Genomic DNA, 22,221 nt, shown 5'->3' with positions numbered 1-22,221 from the left:
GAAGGAGAGGGAGAGTAAAAAGAAAAAGGGCTGGAGGTGTAATTTAGAAGTGGAGCATGTTTGGTGTAAGGCTCTGGGCCAAATTCCCAGTGCTGGGGGGCTTTGTGGGCCAGAATCAGGGTGAAGCAGCCAAGGCCCTGACTCTGAGGGTCACACAAGTGCAATCAATTCCTTTCTACATTCAAAATTTTGATATTTATCTGACAAAAGTCAGTGCCATTTGAAATTTTGTTTTGTCAGTTAGTCTTCTGTCACTATGACAAAATACCTGAGAGAGTCAAGTAAAAGAGAGGTCTGTTTTGGCTGCCGGTTTTGGACCCAGTGCAGGGTCCGCTGGCTCCATGCTAGTAGCCTGGGTTGATAACACCACGGTGGGCGTGAGTAGTGGAGCAAAACTGCTCTGCTCCTGGCTGGGACGCAAAAGATGAGGAAGCAGAAGAGACGGGGTCCCCTAATCTCCCTACAGGGAATCCTCAGTGACCTAAAATCCTCCCACGGGGTCCTGGCTTGTAAGGGTCCCCCACTTCTCACAGCGCCACCTTGAGGACCAAGTCTAAACTACAGCGTCATGGTACATCTTCCCTGCATTGGTGTGGAATTTAAAAATTAGTTCATTTGCCTGTTATTTACCTTCATAAGTAAGTTGTTGTTTTGGCAGTTGCTTACATTTTACAGCCAAAGTGAGTATCTCAATCACCTAACCCTAACCCCAAACCTGAGCAGAACAAAAGGAAGGTTGTACCAAATCAGAAGTGACCTCTAGTAATGACTGGTGAGCAGCGTTGTAGACAACGCTTGGTTCTTTGCATGCATTTTTTACACACTGTTTCTACTCTCAAAATAGTTGGTTCTCAAAATAGTCGCTTTTTAAAAATATACTATAGCTAAATAGTGACAACATTGTTTTATAGGCCATGTGGCAATCTATCTTATGGTGCTACCATAGTTATTTAATCAACTCCCTGTTTATTAAATGATACTGAAAAACATTATTTCCTGCATGTCTGATTTTTTTGAGATAAATTCCTAGAACTGGGGTTGCTGGGTCAGAGAGTTTGTGCGTGTACTGTTTGCAAAGCCAGAAAAGCTTTGCAATCAGCTTCTTTATACGATGCTCACAGAATTTTTTAAGACGTGCTTCCTTTTATTTGGACAGGACCAAGAGACAAGATGTCATCACAGTTTTTGAAGGCATCAGTGAATTTTGAAGGTAAGAAGTTAATGCTTGAGCTCTTGCTTCGTGCCCAGTACTGTTAGCCTCCAAGGGGATTCAGATAGCAAAGGAGAACAGTACCCCACAAGTACAGGTGCGAGGACTTTACAGACTGCCTGCAGAGGAGATTCTGCTCTGTTTTTTAATTTAAGTAAGCTTCAAATCAGCAGTGCACAAAGTTGTCCTACTTAGCTACATTGCTGCTGTGGCTCATGACAGTGAATTATTTGTCGTCATGAAGAACATGAACAGCTGAACTTCAGCAAAGTCTGCCTTCTCCTCTGTACCACGCTCCCCTCCTTACCCTCCTCATTCTTTATAAACGTGCGTGAAATTGGAATTTATTCGTATACAAGAAATAACTTTGCTTTTACTTACAAATTTGATAAAAATTTAACTGGATGACCCCAAGTGTGTCCCAAGTGACAGTGCTTAATAAACTTTGGAGGCCAATTTGAGTCTCTCTGTGTTTAGAATTAACATGTTCCTCTGCAACTAAGAGAAAATGCGTAGCAATAGAGCCTTAAACACATTAGGAGTATTATTTTTTGAGGTACGGAGAGGGAAGGAAGGAACTGAAGAAGAAAGGAAAGGAAACAAGGATGGAGGGAGGGAAGGAAAGGGAGAAAGAGGGAGAGAGAGGAGAAACGGTGCCCTAGGGACTGTGCTGGCCGTCCTTCCTGATGTCCCCAGAGCCCAGCCACCTCCCCCACCTCTGCTCCTACCGCCTGGCTCAGCCACCAGCAGCTCTCACCTGAAGTACTCTGGATGCAACCCTGACTGCCTCACTCTGAGTCAGTTCTCATCAACCTGCACAGAATTAAGTGGGTGGATCACATCATTCCCCTCTTCAGGGTCCCCCAGGGTCCCCCACTGGGTCTGGACCCTAGACCGTCTGCCTCTCTGCCCCAGCCCAGCTCATTCACTCCACTCCAGACACAGAACCCTCCTTTCTCTCTCCTGCACGCACACCAGGCCCAGACCTGCCCCAGGGCCTTTACACTGACTATTAGCACAGCCAGGACTTACTCCTCCCCAGATACCCACCTGGTTATCCTCCAAACACCCTGAATGGAGTCCATACCACCACTGCCTCAAAAATCACTTACCCTTACTGCTTATTTCCCCCCAGAATTTTGTTAGCTTGTAACATGTTGTAAAATCACCTACTATATATTTTTATTGGCTATTACCAATACACACATGCACATACACACGCACCTCACCTCAATGTGAGGTCCCCAAGAACAGGCGTCTTTGTTTGCACACAGGGCATCATCAGTGCCTGAAACAGTGCCTGGCACATAGCAGACTCTTTCTAGATGTTTCTTGACCAAGTGGATGAAAGAATTAGGACCAGACAAAGAGTGTCAGTACGGGTCAAAGCTGAAGAAAGAAGTGGGGCTGAGTGAGTGTGACAGACTAAAATCCCCAAGCATGTCTAACCCCAGCACCTGTGAAAAGATTATCTTTCATGTCGGTGGACTTTGCCAAGGTTATTAAGCAAAAACTCTGGAGATGGGAAGGCTGCCCTGGCCTATCTGAGGATCCAGTGGACCTGGTGGTGTCTCTAAGAGAGAGGAGAAAGGGCCTGGGCAGAGGAGGGGCTGTGATAATGGAAGCAGAGGCGGGGGGGATGCACTTGGAGGCTGGAGCAGGGGCCACGAGTCAAGGGATACGGGCAGCCTCTGAAGGCTGGGGAAGAGTCCCTGTGTGGCCTCCAGAGGGGAGACAACCCTGACAACATCTTGATTTGATAAGTCTTGTTCCAGACTTCTGAGCCCCACAGGGTAAGACACTAAATAATTTTAAGCCACTTGGGTTTAGGTGATTGCTTATAGCAGCCTCAGGAAACTGATAGACTGAGGCAGGGAAGAGAAGGACTCTACCCAAGGCGGGGGATTAGTATGGCAAGGACCCACAAAGCAGCCCGGAGATGAGTGTAATGGGATTACCATAGGCAGCGTTCGGGGAATAGAGTCTCACTTGGGGAACTCAGAAGAACCTAATCCAAAATAGGGTGCTGGGGGGAGGCTGGCCCGGGGTCAGCTGATTGAAGAGCAACAGAAGGAGGCTCTGGAGAGGCAGGAGGCTGTGGCGGAATCTGGTGCACGCTGGGGTCTGGGGCGGTGGGATAGGTTGAGTGTGGCCCTGAGATGTGTCCATCCAGAGCCGGAAACATGAACTTCTTCAGAAAGGGGTATTTTCAGAAGTGATTAGGTGAGGACCCTGAGATGACCGCACCTTGAATTCAGGATATGCCTCAAACCGAGCAACTGGCATCCTTGTAAGAGAACAGAGAGGAGGTCTGAGGCTCAGATGCACAAAGGTGGAGGCAGAGGAATTGCTGGCGGTCACCGGAAGCAGGAAGAAAGTCATGGACTAGATTCTCCCTCAGGGCCTCTACACACAGCACAGCAACACCTGGACTTTGGATTCGGAGCCTCCAGAACTGTGCGGGAATGAATTCTGGTGTCTTAAGCTACCTGCTTGTGTAATGGTGTCCCAGGCCCATGTGACCAGGAAACTAATTTAGGGAGAGCTGGGGGCACAGCTCAGCAGCACAACGCTGCCTGGCAAACGCGAGGTCATGAGTTTGATTCCCGGGACCGAAAAAATAAAAAAAAAATAATAATATAGGAAGAAGGATTAGCTGGGGCTAGTGCTCATAGTGAGCTAATAATTCTGGAAATTTGGTGCTGGGTTGTGCTGCGGCCCCACAAATGATCATCCACCATGTTCTAGCGCCTGGAACCTGTGAGCCCGACTTTACTTGAAAAAACAAGTGTCTTTGTAGATAAAAATCAAGATAAAGATCTTAGGATGAGTTCACCCTGGACTTAGGGTTTCCCAAACTCAGGTATTTTGTTCAAGTAACAGAAAAAAAGGAAGATGCTAGGTTTTGTGGTCACTCTGCAGCCACAGGAAACTGATACTCTTGGTGCGTGGAAGTTCAGCCCTCTCCCATTTCTCTGTAAGTCAAATGAACTTGGATTTGGACTTCAAGGGAGAAAAATATCATCCTGTCAATTCCGGGGCACTCAAATTTGGTCGGTGGAGATTTTAACTCAGGAATTACAGACTGGTAAACACCTGGGTGGGATGTAGACTCGGTTTGCAGGGTTTCTCTTTGCTGAGCGAGACTCGGTTGGGACAGAAGTGTCCAGCCTGCTGGTGACTCATGTGTGGAGGACATGCATGGCCTGTGCTGGGATGTCTGGGGTCTGTGTCTGGCCTAGAGTGGTGAGAGAGGGCACAGGTCCACGGACTCTGGCCCTCTCACTGTTTTAGGCATTGTTCTCCTGAAAAGCAGAACCAAGCGGAATGAAGTTTATCATGAGAAATGGGCTCGCGTGGTTCTGAAGACTGAGTCTCACTGCAAGCCACAGTCCAGCAGAGCTGGTTGTGTAATTCAGTTCAAATCAAAGGCCCCAGAACCAGGGGAGCCCACACTGTCAGTGCCAGTGTGGGCGCAAGAGATGAGATGGGGTGTCCCCGCTCAGGGAGCTGGAAAAGAAAGGGACAAGGCCTTCCTTTCTTGGCCTTTTCTTCTCCTCCAGCCCTTGTGAATCGGACACTCTCCTGGCCTGGAGAGGAAAGTTGACTTTCCCAAGTCCACCGTTTCAAATGCTCACCACCTCCGGAAATGCCCTCACACACACACATCCAGCAACTGTGTTTAGCCCAGGCACCCTCTGGCCCAGCCAAGTTACCCCACAAAGTTAAGCATCAGAGCCGTCCAGGCCCAAGTGCCTGTGGGTCCTCAACCTCTGTCGCCCCCTGCTGTTAGCCAGGCTCCCCTGCAGTCCTGCTGTCCTGGAGCCCTGCGGGTTGGACTCGCCCTCTACTGCTGCTGTTCCATTTATCAGAAGGCCTAGGTGCCTGAGCCTCACAGGGCTTCAAGGTAAACATATGTCCTTGTGCTCCGGCCAGATACTATGCCACCCAGCAGAGGGCTCCCTACCTCCTTCCGTTAGTCCTCCATCAGCTGGACAGCTGCACACCACGCAATCTTCAACCCAATGGGTTTCACTGTCCTACTGAACTATAGAATCACTCACCAAGGCCATCATATCCTCCTATCCGAACCCGAGTATGCTTTATTGTCTTGTTACTTTTACTGTGAAACTTTTTCTCTCGTAAACATTTAGCCTAGCAAAATAGAATCTCTAGGATTTCTATAATCCCAGCCACCTCCATCTCCCCAGCTGAATCCCTGGGCAAATGGCAACTTATTGGCAGCCTTTGACCTTCAGTCCACTAATTCTTTGCTCTGGCCCCCTCTTACTGCCACCTGACTCAGGGGGCTCTCAAAATATCCCAGTGCTTTGCAATACTGGAGATTGAACTCAGAGCCTTTAGACTGAGCTGCATCTCCAGCTCCTTTTTTAAAATTTTTTTTTTTCTTTGAGACAAGGTCTTGCTAAATTGCTCAGATGCCCTAACTGGGCACAAACTTGTAATCCTCCTACCTCAGCCTCTAAGAGTGCTGGGATTACAGGCACGTGCCAGCATGCACAGCTAAAATATTCCAGTGCTGACGGTGGCTTGGTCACTTAAACCAGAATCTCTGAAAGCAGAGCCGGGGTAATTCTAGTGATCCTGAGCCAGAACTAGAGTTTCTTCACTGGCCCCCTCCTGCTCAGAGGGCTTGGAGCCTTTTTGTGAGGTGCAGGAAAATGAGAATGTGAGGTCAGGGTGGGGAAATGTGTCCTTGGGCATCTTTCCCAGGACTCCTGGTCTTAACTATTGGTCTTTAAAGGTTTCTTTCCCCACAACCACATCCTCGAGCATTGGAAAGCAAGAAATAAATTAAGAAAAGAGAAGGAAAGACTTTTTAGCATTTCAGATTTAATAAATAAAGATCCAAAAATCTATGCAGAAACACAACTCATTTGTCACTCTTATTAATAATTAGTCTTTTTTATTAACCATACAAACCCATGGTTTTTAGGTGCATTCATAGGTGTGAGCTTCCATCACCTCCTCTGGTTTTAGAACATTTTCACCACTGCTTGAGAAAGAAACCCTGCACCCTCATCTACCTGTGCCCCTCCAGCCCTGAGCACTACACTTGTTTCATTGTCATCTGAGCTATTATGAATAATACTAAACATTCTTGGACATATTTTCAGGTAGACATAGGTATGTTTTCTTTCCTTGGAGTACACACCTTGTGGTAGATTTACCGAGGTCTATGGCAACCCTATGTTCAACTTTTTAAGGAACCACCAGATTGTGCCTCAAAGTGGCTCCACCATGTTATGCCCCCCCCCCAGTCTTATCAGAGGGTCTAGTTTCTCCATGTCCTCACCAGCACTTGTTAATATTGACTTTCTTTTTAAGACTCTCTGGTTTGAACTGAGGCATTCCACAAGGGCAGTGGCTGTGTGCCCTGCAGCAGAAGTGGAGGTGTAAAGACACTGCTCAGTACATTTGTAGTGAAGAGAGGAGGCAGTGTCTCCATGTCTCAAAATATGATCTCATTATTCTCAAAGAAGCCTCTTTATTTTACCAGCTCATTCACCCATGAAGCACTAAACACTGGGTTCCCCGGGAAAGACAATCGTGGTGGCTCTGGCCCAACAGATCCAAGACCTGCATCTCCATTTCCAGTTGGGGAGACAAAGGCTGTCTGCATCCTCCCTTCTCAGTGGCCCTGTTTACACTTCTCTGGCTGCTGAGAACCTTATCACTCTGGTCAACTGAAGAAAAACAAGTCTTTCTTTCTTGCAGATAGTGTAAAGGATGACTCAACCAAAAAGAACAAGCCTTATAAGATCTTTTTCCGAGATCTCTTTCTTTACAAAGAAAATGAGTTGGAAGCCAAGAAAAAGGTAAGGCTCCATGAAAGGAATTAGAACAATTAATGTTATAATTATGTCCTCCTATTCATGGTTCTCACAAGCTTCTATGGAGTATGTGGTAAAAGGTGTTTGCCCACACTGTTCTGGAAACAGTGTGAAGGCAAAGCCAGGTCACAGCCTCCTCTAGCACACAGCAGGGAACTGCAAAGATCACCACCCAATGGGGAAGACATAGAAACCTTTAACAACCCATGTAACAATTACCAAGTACCCTATGCCATTGATTCCAAAAGCCACATTTTTTTCATTCTAAAATTGAATCTAGCTTACATAGATATAGTGTCTTATGTTGGTAGCCATGCATAAAGTAGCAACATATTACAATAAGTGGCATCCCAGAGTTGATGGACTATAGTAACAGCAGCCTGCAAAGGAAACACAGAGAAAGCACACTTACCTTTGCTAGTGAGACGAGAGAAGTGGTGGTGGTAATGATGGCGGTGGTGTGCAGAGGCTTCACTGAGATCACAGGAGCTCAGCCTCCAAGAGCAGTTCAGTTTGCTAAGCGGAGAGGGCCAAGACCACGTCTATGTATGTTCTGGGGAAGAAGCAGGCAGGGAAACAGGGATAAAAGTGGAATTATTTAGAATTATTTTGTAAAACTAAGTCAGTACTGAGACCAGCGCTCCTGCAGGTCTTGCTGGTTTGTCTCACTACTTACATGGTCAGAGCCTACATGACCTGGTTCGCATTTCAGGAAATTAACTTCCTTTCTTCCCAGAGACACAGGTTGATTATACAACCTTCTTCACGCTAGTTAGAATGAAGAAAATATCTAGAAATGCTACTGCATGATGACTTTTTGCACATGTTGTGTAGCTTTGTTGAATTTAACCCAGAATTAAATTGAGAAAATGCAAGTGAAATCAGAACCACACGTGGTACACACCCACACCGCACTGTGGAGGTTCAGTTCCTCTCAAATTTTCCGTCTTCAGAGCAAACCCTTAGACTCTCCAAATTTTACCTATCTTTTGGGAATGACAAAGTTGTGAAAATAAAGCCATCAGGACATTCTCCAGTTTGTGAGGTGCAGTTTAGTAAAGCTTAATTTTTTTTACATCATCAAGACAATGAAAACCAAACACATTCCCTTAAAGATAAGAGGTTAGATTACTTGTTTAATGTTAATAGCATTGTTGCAAACGGTATTTTTCTATATGATCACTCTTCTAATACAACATTCCACTTGGGACCTTAAAATAATTCTTTGGAACGTTTCCACTTGTGCAGGAAAAACTTATGAACCGCAGCATGAAAGTGCACCAGAAGACTACTTTTTCATCCCGAATGAAGAGTCGCTCACACCTAAGCAAAATAGCTTTCCAGCCTGACACAGAGGGTGTCTCATTGGAAAATCTGGGGCTGGATCCAATGCTTATTCTGAAATTAACAGAAAGTAAGTCAAAATTGCTCTTTGTTGAAGGACATTGGTTGGGATATTTACCATTGATTTTGTTTTGGGTCCTTTTCTGAAAAACAGAAAGTATCCATCCCACCATGGTGGAGGAAGTCTTTGCACATAGAGGTTGAGAGTGGGAGAAAGTCTGTTTTACATAAGAAAACATCCTTTTCCCAAAAGACTGTTACTCATTTTAGAGACTCTCAAGACTTCAATCATTATCAAATAATACAGTGTTAAAGTGGGGTAAGGGTAACGGCTCGGGCCCTTCATGCTTTAGATGTAGAAAGTTTCTCCAGATGGAGAAGCCTTTACTGTTCATAGAACTCACATATCCAGGATTTTAATGATTCTAGAAGGCAACATAATAAAATACTACAAGATGGCAGTTACTGCCCTGGGGGAGTGGGCACCCTGATTATCAAACACGCCCTGAGCATTTCCTAGATCAAGACATGCATATAAATAAGGCAGCAAGTAATCTGATGCTAATGATGTTAAAGAGACTGATACAAGGCTGATAGTCATAAAATCTTTCCCCAAATGGATCTTTTTCCAATTTTAAAGGAAGAAGCAATAGCCAGACCCATCTCAAGTATACAGGATTTGCTATGATAATTTAAACTGTTTCCTCCTCTCTGGTTCCCAAAGCCGGGAGGAAAAGAAAGTCAAGTTACATACCAGTAACCCCAGCACTCGGGAAGCTGAGGCAGGAGGATCACAAGTTCAAGGCCAACCTGGGCTGTATAGCAAGACCCTGTCTCAAAATAAAAGGAAAAAAATCTTCAGAGAACAAGTATCCACTTAGAATAAAAAATTGGAATTCAATAATTAGTGTAGCAAAGCATGCCATCTAAAGAGATTTCGAAGATCTTAGAGACGTGTAAAGTTACCAAAAAAAAAAAAAAAAAAAAATAGACCGTAACAAGTGATGTCAAAGACTAGGGTATATCCAGGCTCCACCCTGAGTCTCACAAGTCACCTGTGCAGAATGATAAACCCACAGTCACCAAGAACATTTAAGGTGGTACCTGAAACATTTAAGGAAGAGTTCTACACAAAGAAGCTGACTTCAAACATCCTTGTGATTCCAACAGTTCCGAGATCACCAGGAAAAACAATTGGCAGATAACTGACATTTCCTTTGTCTTAAGAGTAATGTCTGCAAGACAAACTATGGAAAAGGCAATGGTGAAATGGTTTGGCATTGTCCAGGGCCAATGGGACTCTAGTTGCCATGGATACCAGGCAGTTTAGAAATTCTCACATAAAGACCTCTCCCTCAGACTGTGTTTCCGATTTCTAGGATGGGAACCCCTGCTCCTCAATCTTGCATTCTTAGCCAGCATTGTGATAAAAAATAAACCTACACGAGAGTAAAAGAAGCCAGGGCCCCACTGTGGGAGCTGAAGTTGTTTTAGTTTTTCTGTATGCAGTGGCAAACTTCTAGGTCATCATCAGAGAAAGTACTCAGGCGACTGTTGTGACAAATCAGTTCATCTGCAGCACAGAAGCGTCCTCTCCGCCTCTGCACAACTGCAGCCCTGCATCAGTTTGCACTGGGAGTCACCACCTCTGAACAGACTGTCCCAGCCACTGTTGTCACAGACCTGGCTCTCTCAGCTGCTCTTTTCATCCCTAGGACATGGTGGGGGGCTGTGATGTCGAGGAACACTGCTGCTTTGGAGAAAGCTTCATTATATGAGTGTGGGTAGAAATATCCACCAGAGAGCTAGCATAGCCCAAATGGGAAACATGCTATGGGAGTCTTACTAGGATAAAAAGATAGAATCTCATCTGTGTCACCCGCCAGTACTGTATCAAAGTAGCCTGAACTAAAGTTCAATCATGTGATAGTGCTCAGTTGTGTGGGAGTGAAATTTATTTTCCATTGGGCTGGACCATCACAAGTGACCAAATGAAAGCTAAAGTGAGTGCTTTCCACCTACTCTTCAAGATGTTTGAGTAAATTGCACCTGTATCTAATCAAGTAAATATGAGCTCCTAGATTAGTTCTGTAAGCAAGAGATGCTCAGAGCCCAGGATGTATCTCAGGCAGACTGAGGTTGGAAAGAAATCAGAAATTTCAGGTGTGTGACTTCTAATTTCTACTATCCCTGTGTCTTCTGAACTTGTTCTGGGTGGGCTGGAGGCCTGAGATTGCATTTTGCTCCTTTCTCTTGGCATTTTCCTGTGTTCCTCCGAATCAGCCCATTGCTGCATTCCAGGTGCTTCCTGCACTGGGTGTGGTCCTCTGGTGTAGTGGATTGGGCTCGGCACTGGGGTTCCTCTGATCCTGGGTTCCTGGAGTGGTGGAGAGGCACAGGGGAGCGGGGCCATGGTTGCTTGTCCAGCCCACGCTGGGCTCAACAGATCTCTCCAGGCTGCTGGCCTGTATTCTCCGGGTGTGGCTTCTTTTCTGGGCATGCTGGGCTTGGGCTCCTGGCACACAGCTTCTGGGTATGGTTTCTTCCTACTAACTCCTCTGGTTCACAGGTTTGGTTCAGCTCTGATATTTCTTTGTTGATTTTCTGTCTAGTTGATCTGTCTCTCTGTGACCCTGGGGTATTGAGGTCTCCCCTTACAACTGTGTATTGCTCATTTGATTTTCCATGTCTACCAATAACTCTTATATAGCCAGGTGCTCCTGCATTAGGTGCATATATGTTTATGATTGCTATGGCCTTTGTGCTGTGTCTGGTTTTCTCATTGACCCCCATCAATCTTGTGTTATTCTTCTTTGCTTTGCTTGCAGCTGTTGGATTGATCTCTCATGGTCTCTTGTTTTTGAGATATCTTTCTTTTCATGATCACTAGCTGAAACTCTGAATTCAATATCTGAAATTCTATCTTGTCCTTCATTCAATCTGTTACATACACTTTTAATGGAGGTTTTAATCCCCTGGACCTCTGCTTGGATCTGTTCCATGGATTCCATTTCTCTCCTACGTTGGGCATTTTTTGTTTCCATCTTTTCCTAAGATCATCTATTCTTTTATTTGTGTCTTTATTATCTTTGATTTTAAGCATCATTTCCTTTTATACCTGGGAGATCATTAGATCATTTTTTCTGTAGCCTTTTCCACTTGTTTTTTTCAAAAAGTGAGAATGTTACAGTTATGTTTTAAAACTGTTTTGTCAGGTAGCCTTATGTACTAAAGTACTTATGCTCCAAATGATCCAAGTGTTTTTATTTTCTTTAAAATATTCTAATAAGAGAGTGATCAATGTGAGGTAGCAAGAGATAAGACTGGGAAAACGTTGTTAATGTCAGAGTCGGTGATACATACATGGGGCTCATTAGATGCCTCTGCTTTCATGAATGTAGGTGATTTCTATCACACACAATTTCCAAGAAGTATGAGGAGGATGCCTATGTGCTGGGTGTTGATGACTTTAATATGCATTTTATTTAATCCTCACCAAAAAGCTGTTAGATATTTCTGCCTCATCTTTACATCTGATGAAAGTGGTTCAGTGAGGTTGAATCACCTAAAATGTTAAGTGGATTCAGAATTCAAATCGCTAGTCTGTCTCCAAACTTCGTCCTTGGTTACCTCCCAATTAATGCTGGTTAATAACTCTAGTAATCATTGCTGCTGTCATTACTGACCTTAAATAATTAAATGATTATTCATTCTAATTTTATCTTTTAAGCAATATAGCTAATAACTATTAAGAAGTTGCTGAGTTTTGCAGACTATTGCCTCATTTCTCCCAACCCCATTATGAAATTGAGTAACACAGCTGCTTAGGCCTAATTATGCTCTGGTTATGAGCCTCTCCTAAATTTCAGTGGTTTACAACCTCGGGGGTTTGAATTCTCCCTCACTTTCCAAGTTTTGTGCTTTTCCCTGGATTTGTCAATGAAGGAACATTGCTTTTCTGAAATCCAGCTAGGATTATAGCAAACGAAAATAGAAATCAGTGGTGATTCTAAATTTCCCCTTGGAGGCAACATAGACCAAGTCCACACCTGACATCAACCAAACCAATCACCAGACATCAACCAGGGAGGCAGACAACCTTCTCACAGACAGGTGAAGCAGATGGTTTGGGACATTAATATAATCTACCAACTAGCAGCCTCGTTGGACAAATAAGGAAACTGAGGCATGGAGAAGCAAAGTACATTACTCATCATTCCTGACTAGTAAGAAGTAGAGCCTGAATGTGGCCCAGAAAGATTTAGGGCCCTAGTTCACTGGTCATTCAGGAAAAAATATTTTTTATTTAGATTGACATTGCTATTGAAAGACTTTGTTCCATACCACATTTTGTTGATTCTTCATGATGCAAACATTGAAGTCCAGAATAAATATAATTTTCCAAAATGAAGAAGAAACCATGAGAGGACGTTGTTAGTTTTCCTGTTTAGTTTTCTGCACAGTAAAACTAGTTGCCTTATTTTCTTATTCTGTTGTAACTTTAGTCTGTGGTTGCTCCAAAACCCTGTGTCTGAGGACTTCAGTTTGATGTCTAGATCAGCCAAGCACTGAGATTCAAAAGTTCAGTCTCAGTTTGTGCAGGTCAGGCTGAGGAGACGGATGCCACTTGTCATCCACATGACCTTGGAGAATTCTGACATCTCTAAACTTCTGGAAGCAGACAAAGGGGATAGTAATAGTTACCTCACTTGGGTTGTCATTAAGATTAAATGATATATTTAAAACATTTAATAAAGTGCCTGGAATATGGATAGATACAAAATAAATGATAATTACTATTGCTAACTTAACTTACAAGTGCTTAAGAAAAACCTTATTGTAAGGTACAGTTTTTTTAAACCCAGTTACATACATACCTATATGTATATGTGTGTGTGTGTGTATACATATAAGTTTTAACCCATAACTTTTATGACATCTTTGAAGGATAATGAACTGAACCTAAATCTCTTGAAATGTTCCTTGCAGCTGCAGACACAAAAAAGACTCTCCATGAATTTATTAATGACCAGAGAGACAGGTTTCTACTGGAGGTAAACATAATTCTTTTTTTTTTTTTTTGTCTTTTTCCTTTTTATCAGTACTGGGGATTGAACTCACAACTGCCTGCTTGCAAGGCAGGTGCTTATGCCGCTGAGCTAAATCCTGAGCCCCTCATAATTCATTTCTTCTATTACCCAACAGAAAACTTTTTGTATAGTATCGATAATAATAACATTGTTTGTTCTATGTCCACAATATATTGCTGAACAGATTGCTTCACTCTTTTTCATTTACTCAAAAAATATTTGTTGGATGCTTATCCCATGCCAAGCAGTGAACAAAACAAAGATCTCACCCATGGAGAGTTCACGTTCTAGCATTCTATCAGGAAAGTTGTTCTAGAAGATGTCTGTTCCCACTCTCTTGATTTTCCCAATTCTTTCTCCCATAATCACGGAAGCACTTCAGAGGCCCGATTTAATTTAGAAACTTCAGCTGAATATGATGGAAACCTAAGTGCTCTGGAGACTCTGAGAATTTCGCCTCTGACTACCTGCTCTTGCCAGAAGAAAGAAGCAGGTCCCTGTTGGGGTCATTTATAAAATTAACAAAGACTTTTATCTTATGCTTTAGTTTCTTTTCTCCCTGCTGAGACAAAATACCCAACACTTAAAAAAGGAAAGGTTCATTTAGCTCACAGTTGTAGAGGTTTTCATTTGCAGTTGGCTGGCCCTGAGGCAGGTGGGCAGGGCAGAGGAGAAACAGCTCATGGCAAAGCAGGGCAAGCAGAAGGCAGCAAGCAGCAAGCCTCGCACTACCACAGTGCTTTCTGTCCCTCACATTCTACCCACCCTTAATCCTAGCATCATGCCACGAAGTAATCCCAACGTCACCTGCTAGATCCAGCCACCTCTGAAAAGCTCCACCTGTGACCACATGAAGCTTTGGGGGCCATCTAGCCACAAGCCATAACATCTTACCATCACAAAACTTCAACCAGAAATCAGGCCTGAAAACAATTATTTCATATATTGTGACATGTGTTCATTTACCATAATAAACATTTAAAAATAGGGAAACAATTGCACAAGGAATTGATTGGATCTCTTTGAGATCCTTCCTAACACCCTCCCCCTTACTCTGCAATGGCCTCCATACTATTCGGGGAGATACCACTCATCCTCTGGCTCTTCCTTCTTGGGGAAACCTTCCCCCTCAGAGGTCCCCAAGGTTAGCTTCCTACCTCTACATTGATGGAATTTCACTGGCTATTCTACATACAATGGCAACCATCTGCTTTGCCCGGGTACTCCATTTTCCTTGTGTGGACTCTTTCCCTCCTAGAATGGACATTCTACAAAAGCAGTTATGTTTATTTTGTTCATTGCTCTGTTCACACATAGTCCTGGCACATGATAAGCACTCAATAAATACATGACAAGTAAAGTAATGGATGAAATATTTTTATTATGATCTCTGAAACTCTTAGTATTAGTTGCAATTTCCTAAAGCTATCCCACTTCTGTATTTTAAATTCAAGTATATTATAACACATATGACTTTGTTTCTTTGTAATTTCTTTTTCCATGTGTGGTATTCAGAATCCAAGTGGATTCTTATGTCTGTACTGAAAGAAATAGATAGACATCAAATAGATATCTATGTCAAATAAATAGACCATGTAAACAGGCCTCTTTGGGTCTGGTTAAACAGCTCAGAGGAACACATCACTGGCCTGCCAGGGTTAAAACTGCATCCTCCCATGGTCTTTCTTGTTGTGGGAGACACTGATAGAATTTGTGGCAGCGCACAGCCCAGTTTCCCAAGGAACTGAAAGGTGATAACAGCCCTGCTCAGAGATTTATAGATAATTTTGACTTGTGGGGCACAGTCATTTTGGGGATTACCCAAGTCTCTTCATAAAAGTAAATGAGAGGGCTGGGCATGGTGGTGCACTCCTATAATCTCAGCACATAGGAGGTTGAGGCAGGAGAATTGTTTGCAAGTTCGAGACCAGCCTGGGCTACAAAGTGACCTCAAGGCCAGGCTGAACTGCGTAGCAAGACCTTGTCTCAAAAGAGGGGGAAAAAAAGTAAATGAAAGAAATTATCTCCCTTCTAACCATCTTTCAAAGCAATGTGAAATAAAAAGCCCTAAGACTTAGCTAAGTATTGCTTTTAATACAAATAATTGCCTATTGTGAAATTCATTTCCCCTTTATTATGTTGAAATGTACTTGAACTGCCTGCTAGTGTTATTGATACATCTTTATTTTCAATATTTCTAGTACACTCTCTTAACCAAAAGAAATACAATTAAAAAACTTGAAAAACACATCACTTTAAAGGAAAAGCAGCTCAAAAAAGCCGAACAAAAGCTCCAAGATGACACACTAGCCTTTGAAGAGTTCCTTCGAGAAAATGACCAGCGATCTGCAGATGCTATGAAAATGTTAGTGTCTTCACATCGGCCAAATCCGCCACCCCCACGCGCAACACAAAACACCACCAACTGACAAGCCTTTGCTCCTTTTTCAGTGCAGCCCAAGAAACTATCAACAAACTCCAAATGACAAACGAGCTAAAGAAGGCCAGCATTGAGGTACAGGCAATGAAGAGGTGAGAGGAGCCACCACCGTTTCAGGACCAGGTTTCCACAGCCGTGTGGGAACCTATGGGGAAGAATCCTTGCTGATGATCCCACGAGAGTGAGCAGATTTTAAATAAGTAGCAAAGGATCATCTCTGCCTGGGTGTTACTTCATGGTGGCTGTCAGGAAAGGTTCTGTAACTTGTAGAAGAAGATGTAGAAGCAAAGGAATCAGCTGAAAGAAAGTAAACTGATGTTAGGTGTAAACATCTAATTCTCCAAGCGCCCTCTCTTATTCCTTTTAAGACACATTTCCCTCCACATTTTAACCTCACTGAAACTGGGATTTGTTTTACCACTGCATTACAGTTACAATTGGTAGTATATGATGTGTATGCTTAGTAAAATTAAGTACTGCTTTTAAAATATAAGATCTATAGTGAGAAGAATCACAGGACAGGAGCTGGAATTAACATTATTATATCAATGGTCACTTTTTTCCAAACCTGTTTCTTTCTATGGTTAAGGGAACTGACTTGAATTAATTTTAAGTATCTAAAAAGCTTCTGTCAATATCATTGGCCAATAATTTCATGATCCAGAACATACTATTGTCTTGGCATCGGGCTAAGACTAAGCTATTCTTGATAATGTAATGTTCATGTCTCCTCTGAAATCACATCCTTGACTTCCTACACTCTACGGAGGAAGAAGGACCATAGCTTGTCTAAAATGCAGCAAATGAACTGGATGGTAGTTTATCTGAAACCCAATGCAGTAACAAAATGTGTATTTCAAACACATTCTGGCTACAGCAGCCTCTTCTATTTTAGGAACTTAAAGTTGAAAGCGCTCCAGGAGGGAGAATTAGTACTCCATGATATAAGCAGAAGCTTCTGTCTACTTAAAGAATATTTGCAAAACCAGAATAACAGCCTTCGTGTTTCTATAAAGTGCTGTACATATGCCCGTTGGCCCCACAGGGGACATTCTCCGAGCACCCTGGCCTAACAATGTGTTTATTACCCATTAATGTTCCATTATTGTAGAGAGGCTCAAAAGAGCATGGGACACACATTGTGACAGAGCCAGGGAGGCCAACCGTTTCCCGCCTTATGGGAAGAGGACCCAAGGAAGCCCTCCACTGCAGGCTAGCTGGGGATCAGGCTGGGGACCTGTTTACAGAGGGAAAGGCACCTTCTCTTCTTAAGCCCTTCTATGGAAGCCATCCAATCCCAGTCCATTTTCACTCTGTGTTCTTTGTGACACATCTGGGAGGATTTCTATCAAAAACTAAAGCAGTATGGTAATAACTGAGGGGCTCCCACTATCTTCTGACCCCTAAAACCTGGATCGCCCTCTCACTGACCCTGTGCTATCACTCTCAAAAACAGGGCTGAGGGAAGACAGATCCAATAGAGACCAGAAGCTGAGTGTATGGATAGGCTGTCTTCACAATATGGAAGATCCTGAAAAATCAGCCCCTTTCCGTGGGCTTTCCTTAAAGATTCCTTCTGGAATCATTTTGTAACGTGGCAATGGTAAAGCAATGTCAAGATGGGGGAAGGCTCTAGGTATTTTCGGTGAGAGCTTGGGCGTCACCGCTGGGCTTGAGTGCTGGCTTGATACTCCCAACCCATACCCTTAACTGCTGTGCTGACAATGAAATCAGCCTGGTACTGCATCCTTCAAATTGCTCTGTGTATGAAAGGTCTTCATGGGGCTGGGGATAGCTCAGCAGCATAAGCGCCTGCTCTGCAAGCACATGGTTGTGAGTTCGATCTCTGGTACCAATAAAAAAAAAAAGGCCCTCACAAAGTGTTAGTATGGTTCCTTCACTTATCTAGGTACCATCTTTTGCCACCTTCTAATTGCTCCTTCATTCTAAAACTTAAATAGCATACCGTTTTCCACAAAAATCAAAACACAGGGTAAAACTATCACCAGCCTTTTTAAAGTGTGCATATGACTCTTTATTCAGATAAACATTCCACAGACTACTTTCTTCTCATCTTAGGGAAGCCTATATTTTTACGAACATACTTATAATTTTTGATAAGTATATTATCATTTAAATATATCATAAAAAGAACATTGTATAATTTTTTTTTAATCTGTATGCTTTCACACAGGTGTACCTAACCATATCTTTGTTTCTTTTGAACAGTGAAATAGCAAACACAGAATTCCTTCTTCAGGAATACATGAAATACGGATATTTCCTACTGAAACTGTCTCCAAAACATTGGCAAATCCAGCAAGCGCTAAAAAGATCACACATACCAAAAATTCAATCCATTATTCCAAAACTATTAACAAGTAAGTTACAGTCCTTAATTTCAATTAAATAAGAATCTCCGATTCTAAAATATTCTACTTCAATGACTTTTATTTAAAGTCAAAAATTTAAAAAACCAAACCAGAATACAGATTCTTATTACTCTTATTATTATCTATTACTAATTTCAAACTCAAGTTAATTTCAGAAATAAAACCATAAATATACACATGGAAAAAAGAGAAAATATATTATTTGCAGATAACATGACAATCTAGAAATTCCCCCTTAAAAATTTCAAAACCTATTTGACTTAGTAATGTTCTATAAAGTAAATGGGCACAAAGTCAATTATACTTTACATATTACAAATTAGCATATTAATTTATCTTATGTTTGCCTATGTATTTATATATTAACACAAACAAAGGAACTTTAAAATTTGGAAACTATACAAGGAAACTAAATCTAAGAAAGCAACAGTAACTTTAATACTATGACATGGAGGCCTTTAAATAGAAAAATATGTTATGTTTTGAAAAAGACATAAGGAAAATGATACACAACTTTGTCAGAGAGTGGGTTATCAGAGTGGGGAGAACTTTACATAATGATTCTAAGGGTCATCTGTAAGATGAATCAGGAAGGTCATAGATGGATGTTATCTAATCCTTTAAAATATTATATAACATATTGTCCCAGAGTCCCAATAATTGCAACAGTATGGTAGTGGCATTCCGAGGTCAGTTTAATGAATCAGAGATCGATTCCATCATATAAAGGAACTGAATGCATGATTAAAATGAAGCCACAGATCCAAATAAAAGACTGGTACTTCCAGGAACATTGGGGTAACTAGGAACAGACTTACCTTACTTCCTGGGAAAAAAATCTGGAAAACTGAAGGGACGTGAGATGCACGAATATGTGGACACTATTTTGAGCATCCACTGCAATGCAAGGAGCCCCGTGAAGGCCGGGGAGCATTCCAGGGGATGGGGGTCCTCAGTAAAGAACTGAGTATGCACACCATGGACACTGGTGAACTGCAAAGCTGGGTACATTTGTTGGCACAGAGCTGGTTGATAAACATTTCCCAGCCCACCGCAGAGTGTGAATGAGGTCATGTTTGTGAGGTGTTGGGGAAGAAAGAGATCTAACAGGAAAATGGAGACAGATTTGCATTTAACAGCTCAAGATTTAGACCTCCCAGATTTGTTCTCTAGGCAGGAGATGCAGAGAGCCCAGGAAGCATCTCGGGCAGGCTGAGGTTGAAAATGGGAACCTCCCAGTACCCACGATCTGTTCTCTTCCATTCTGCCCACACCCGAGGCGGCCGTTACCAGGGACAGACTGCATTTACTGGTTACAAGATCTCCATCTTTAATTTCCATCCTTGGAAGTTTGGACAACACCTCTGATCCTCAGAAGTCTCCCCACCCCTCACCCCCATCCTTCTTTTTCTCTCACCTCCTGTTTCTAGAATTACCATTAATTTCAAATAAAACAGACAGCAGCCTGGCAAGTTCTGAGAAGACACTACCTTCAGATGACTCTATAAGAAAGAGGATCCCAGGTAAGGGTGGAGATGTGTGGCTTCCCTGCCCGATAGAAGGTGTGGGCCTCAGAGTAGAGCCCCTGCAAGCTCAGCTAGGACAGGAGGGAGGGTCACCACAGCACCCATAATCCCACACACCAAAGTTCGGGTTTCCTCCTGATGTTATCACAAGTTATGCTGAATGGACAGGGGCCGTGCCCTGCTGACCATACCACTACATGCTCCAAGGTCCTTCCTAGCTGGCCCCTCTTTCTTCTGGCTCAGGCTTGTCTTCCGGTAATGACATCCCCTTCCCAGGGTTTAGGAAATCAGGCCTGTTGCAAGTGACTGCCACTGGTCAGTGACCCGGGGAAGTCACTCTTGGGAAGAAGCCAGGCAGCTCTTCCCAAGTGAACTGCCCACAGTGGGCTGGGCCCTCTCTAGTGGACATTAGTTCCCAGAGGCCTTTTCCCTCTGGTACTGCCCCACCCTGTAGTCATCTGCGCTTGTCACCCTCAGTGCAGGCTGACTCTTGGTGACTTCTCCTCCTTATCCAGCAGGTGTCTGTGGTGGTTGGGTTAAGCCCAACAGCAAAATTTCTCTGCACAGAAATGGCCCCAGTGTGAGTTGTAGGCTGAGCGTTCACTCCACTGATGGAAAAACAAAGTGAATTCTTTTGGTCTGTGAAGCCAGTTTGCACCAAAAGGTGTTGTACCAAAGAACAGTGACTCATTTCTAATTATGTGTGGTTTCTCTTGCCTCTCCCCTTCCCCATGGCACGGATTTTACCTGGACATTTGGAACAGGAAAGCTACGCAAGAAGCCCACTCTCAACCCAGACGCTGGGAAATCACCCTCATCCAAGTACGGTCTCTGCTTCCCTTTCCCAGAAACTGTCAATGGCTTTTAGAAAATAACTTCTACCCTTCCCTCCACATAGAGACCGGATAGCCACACCTGTTGTGAAAGGCTCCGCAGTCGGGGACCCCGTTTTCACCTACTCCAGAGGCGACTGAGCCCTGTCTCCTGTGTGCATTCTTTGATAAGAATCTGCAGCTGGACAATGCATCTTGGGTTTTTGCCCCTCAGAATCCGCAGCCTGTGGTTTATTAAGCTCCACACTAGCTCATGTGCAGTTTCGCCATGTTCTTCAAAATTGCTGTGATACCACATGAAGTATTTATTTTTGCTTCTTCCGTTCTCACTGGTCCTTAAACCCAGTTGCCCCAAGGAATCCTTAAGAAAATATGTGAGTGCCCAGGCCAGGTACCTTATCCCAGAGGAAGGGGTCTGAGCCTGCTTCCCCGTGTCCATGACAGTCACTATAGACCAAGAGACACTTTGCTGTGAATTCTAGGAATTTTGGGATTGTTCCATGTCTGTGGCACTTCACCTTCATTTTTAAAAATTTTTGATTTTTTGAGACAGTGTCTTGCTATGTAGTTCAGGCTGGCCTTGAAGTCACCATAGCCCAGGCTGGCCTTGAGTGCGAGGCAGTCCTCCTGATTCAGCTTCCCAGGTGCTGGAATACAGGCATGTGCCACTCATCCATGCCCTGCTTAACCATCACTGTTTTTATTTTGAAATAATTCACATACAATTATAGGAAATAATACAGACAGGTCTCATGCGCCTCTGACCCAGTTTCCTTCAATGCTGGCATCTTGCATAACTAGGACGATGTCACAACATGGACGTTGGTGTGGACACAAGCAAATAAGAGATCACCACCCCTGGGTTCTTCCTCTCACCTTTACATAGCCACACCCACTTCCTCCTCCCTGGCAGCCACTTACCGAGATAAAATCATGTCCTGTACAGCCTTCGGGGTTTTTGGCCAAGCATAATTCTCTGGAAATGCATCCAAGTTGCTGGTTCCTCGGCACCAGGTTCCTTCCCGTAACTCAGCAGGAGGCTCTGACGTGGGTTCTAGGCTTTGACTTAACTATTTGTCCACTGGAGGACATTCACATTGATTCTAGCTCAGGGCCACAGTGAATCGTGTTGCTGGACGTTTATTTGCTTAACTTTTTGCGTGAACAGAGTTTTCATTTCTCTACGATAAACATCAGAAAGCACGGCTCACTTGGCAGTGGGTGGGTGGGTAGTTTTTGGAAGAAACTGTCAAATTGCTTCCCGGATGGCCTGTGCCATTGGGCACGCCCACCAGCAGTGCCTGAGCAGTCCAGCTGCTCCACACCCTCACCAGCCCCTGATGACTTTGCCGTCTTTTAATTTTAACTGTTCTGACAGCGTTCAGTGGCAGTGCGCTTGGGATTGGCATTTCCCAGCACCCGGGGTACTGAACACTTACGCGTTTGTGTTCACCCGGACGGCTCCTGGTGAAATACCTGTCGTTCATGTGTTTTGCTCATTTATTCCCCGATGAGCAGTTGGAGGCTAAA

At 43.5% G+C, this 22,221-nt stretch overlaps 1 protein-coding gene across 1 annotated transcript in view; it reads left to right on the top strand.

Moving 5' to 3' along the window:
• The window catches only part of Ccdc38 (coiled-coil domain containing 38), a 41,485-nt gene that overhangs the window by 5,375 nt on the left and 13,889 nt on the right, over positions 1-22,221 (top strand). Inside the window, exons 3-11 of the mRNA XM_063255335.1 lie at positions 1,157-1,210; positions 6,950-7,050; positions 8,314-8,479; positions 13,399-13,463; positions 15,701-15,864; positions 15,951-16,031; positions 18,169-18,320; positions 19,763-19,855; positions 20,623-20,680. Coding sequence (XP_063111405.1) covers positions 1,171-1,210; positions 6,950-7,050; positions 8,314-8,479; positions 13,399-13,463; positions 15,701-15,864; positions 15,951-16,031; positions 18,169-18,320; positions 19,763-19,855; positions 20,623-20,680 — 920 coding nt within the window. The 5' untranslated portion in view covers positions 1,157-1,170. The remainder of the gene's footprint in view (positions 1-1,156; positions 1,211-6,949; positions 7,051-8,313; positions 8,480-13,398; positions 13,464-15,700; positions 15,865-15,950; positions 16,032-18,168; positions 18,321-19,762; positions 19,856-20,622; positions 20,681-22,221) is intronic.

Source organism: Cavia porcellus, unplaced genomic scaffold (assembly GCF_034190915.1).
Source record: "Cavia porcellus strain 051 isolate PalLab524CR breed Dunkin Hartley unplaced genomic scaffold, mCavPor4.1 scaffold_8, whole genome shotgun sequence".
Taxonomy (NCBI): Eukaryota; Metazoa; Chordata; class Mammalia; order Rodentia; family Caviidae; genus Cavia; species Cavia porcellus.
The sequence above is the reverse complement of the archived record's forward strand: the minus strand, read 5'-3'. Positions and strand labels throughout refer to the sequence as shown.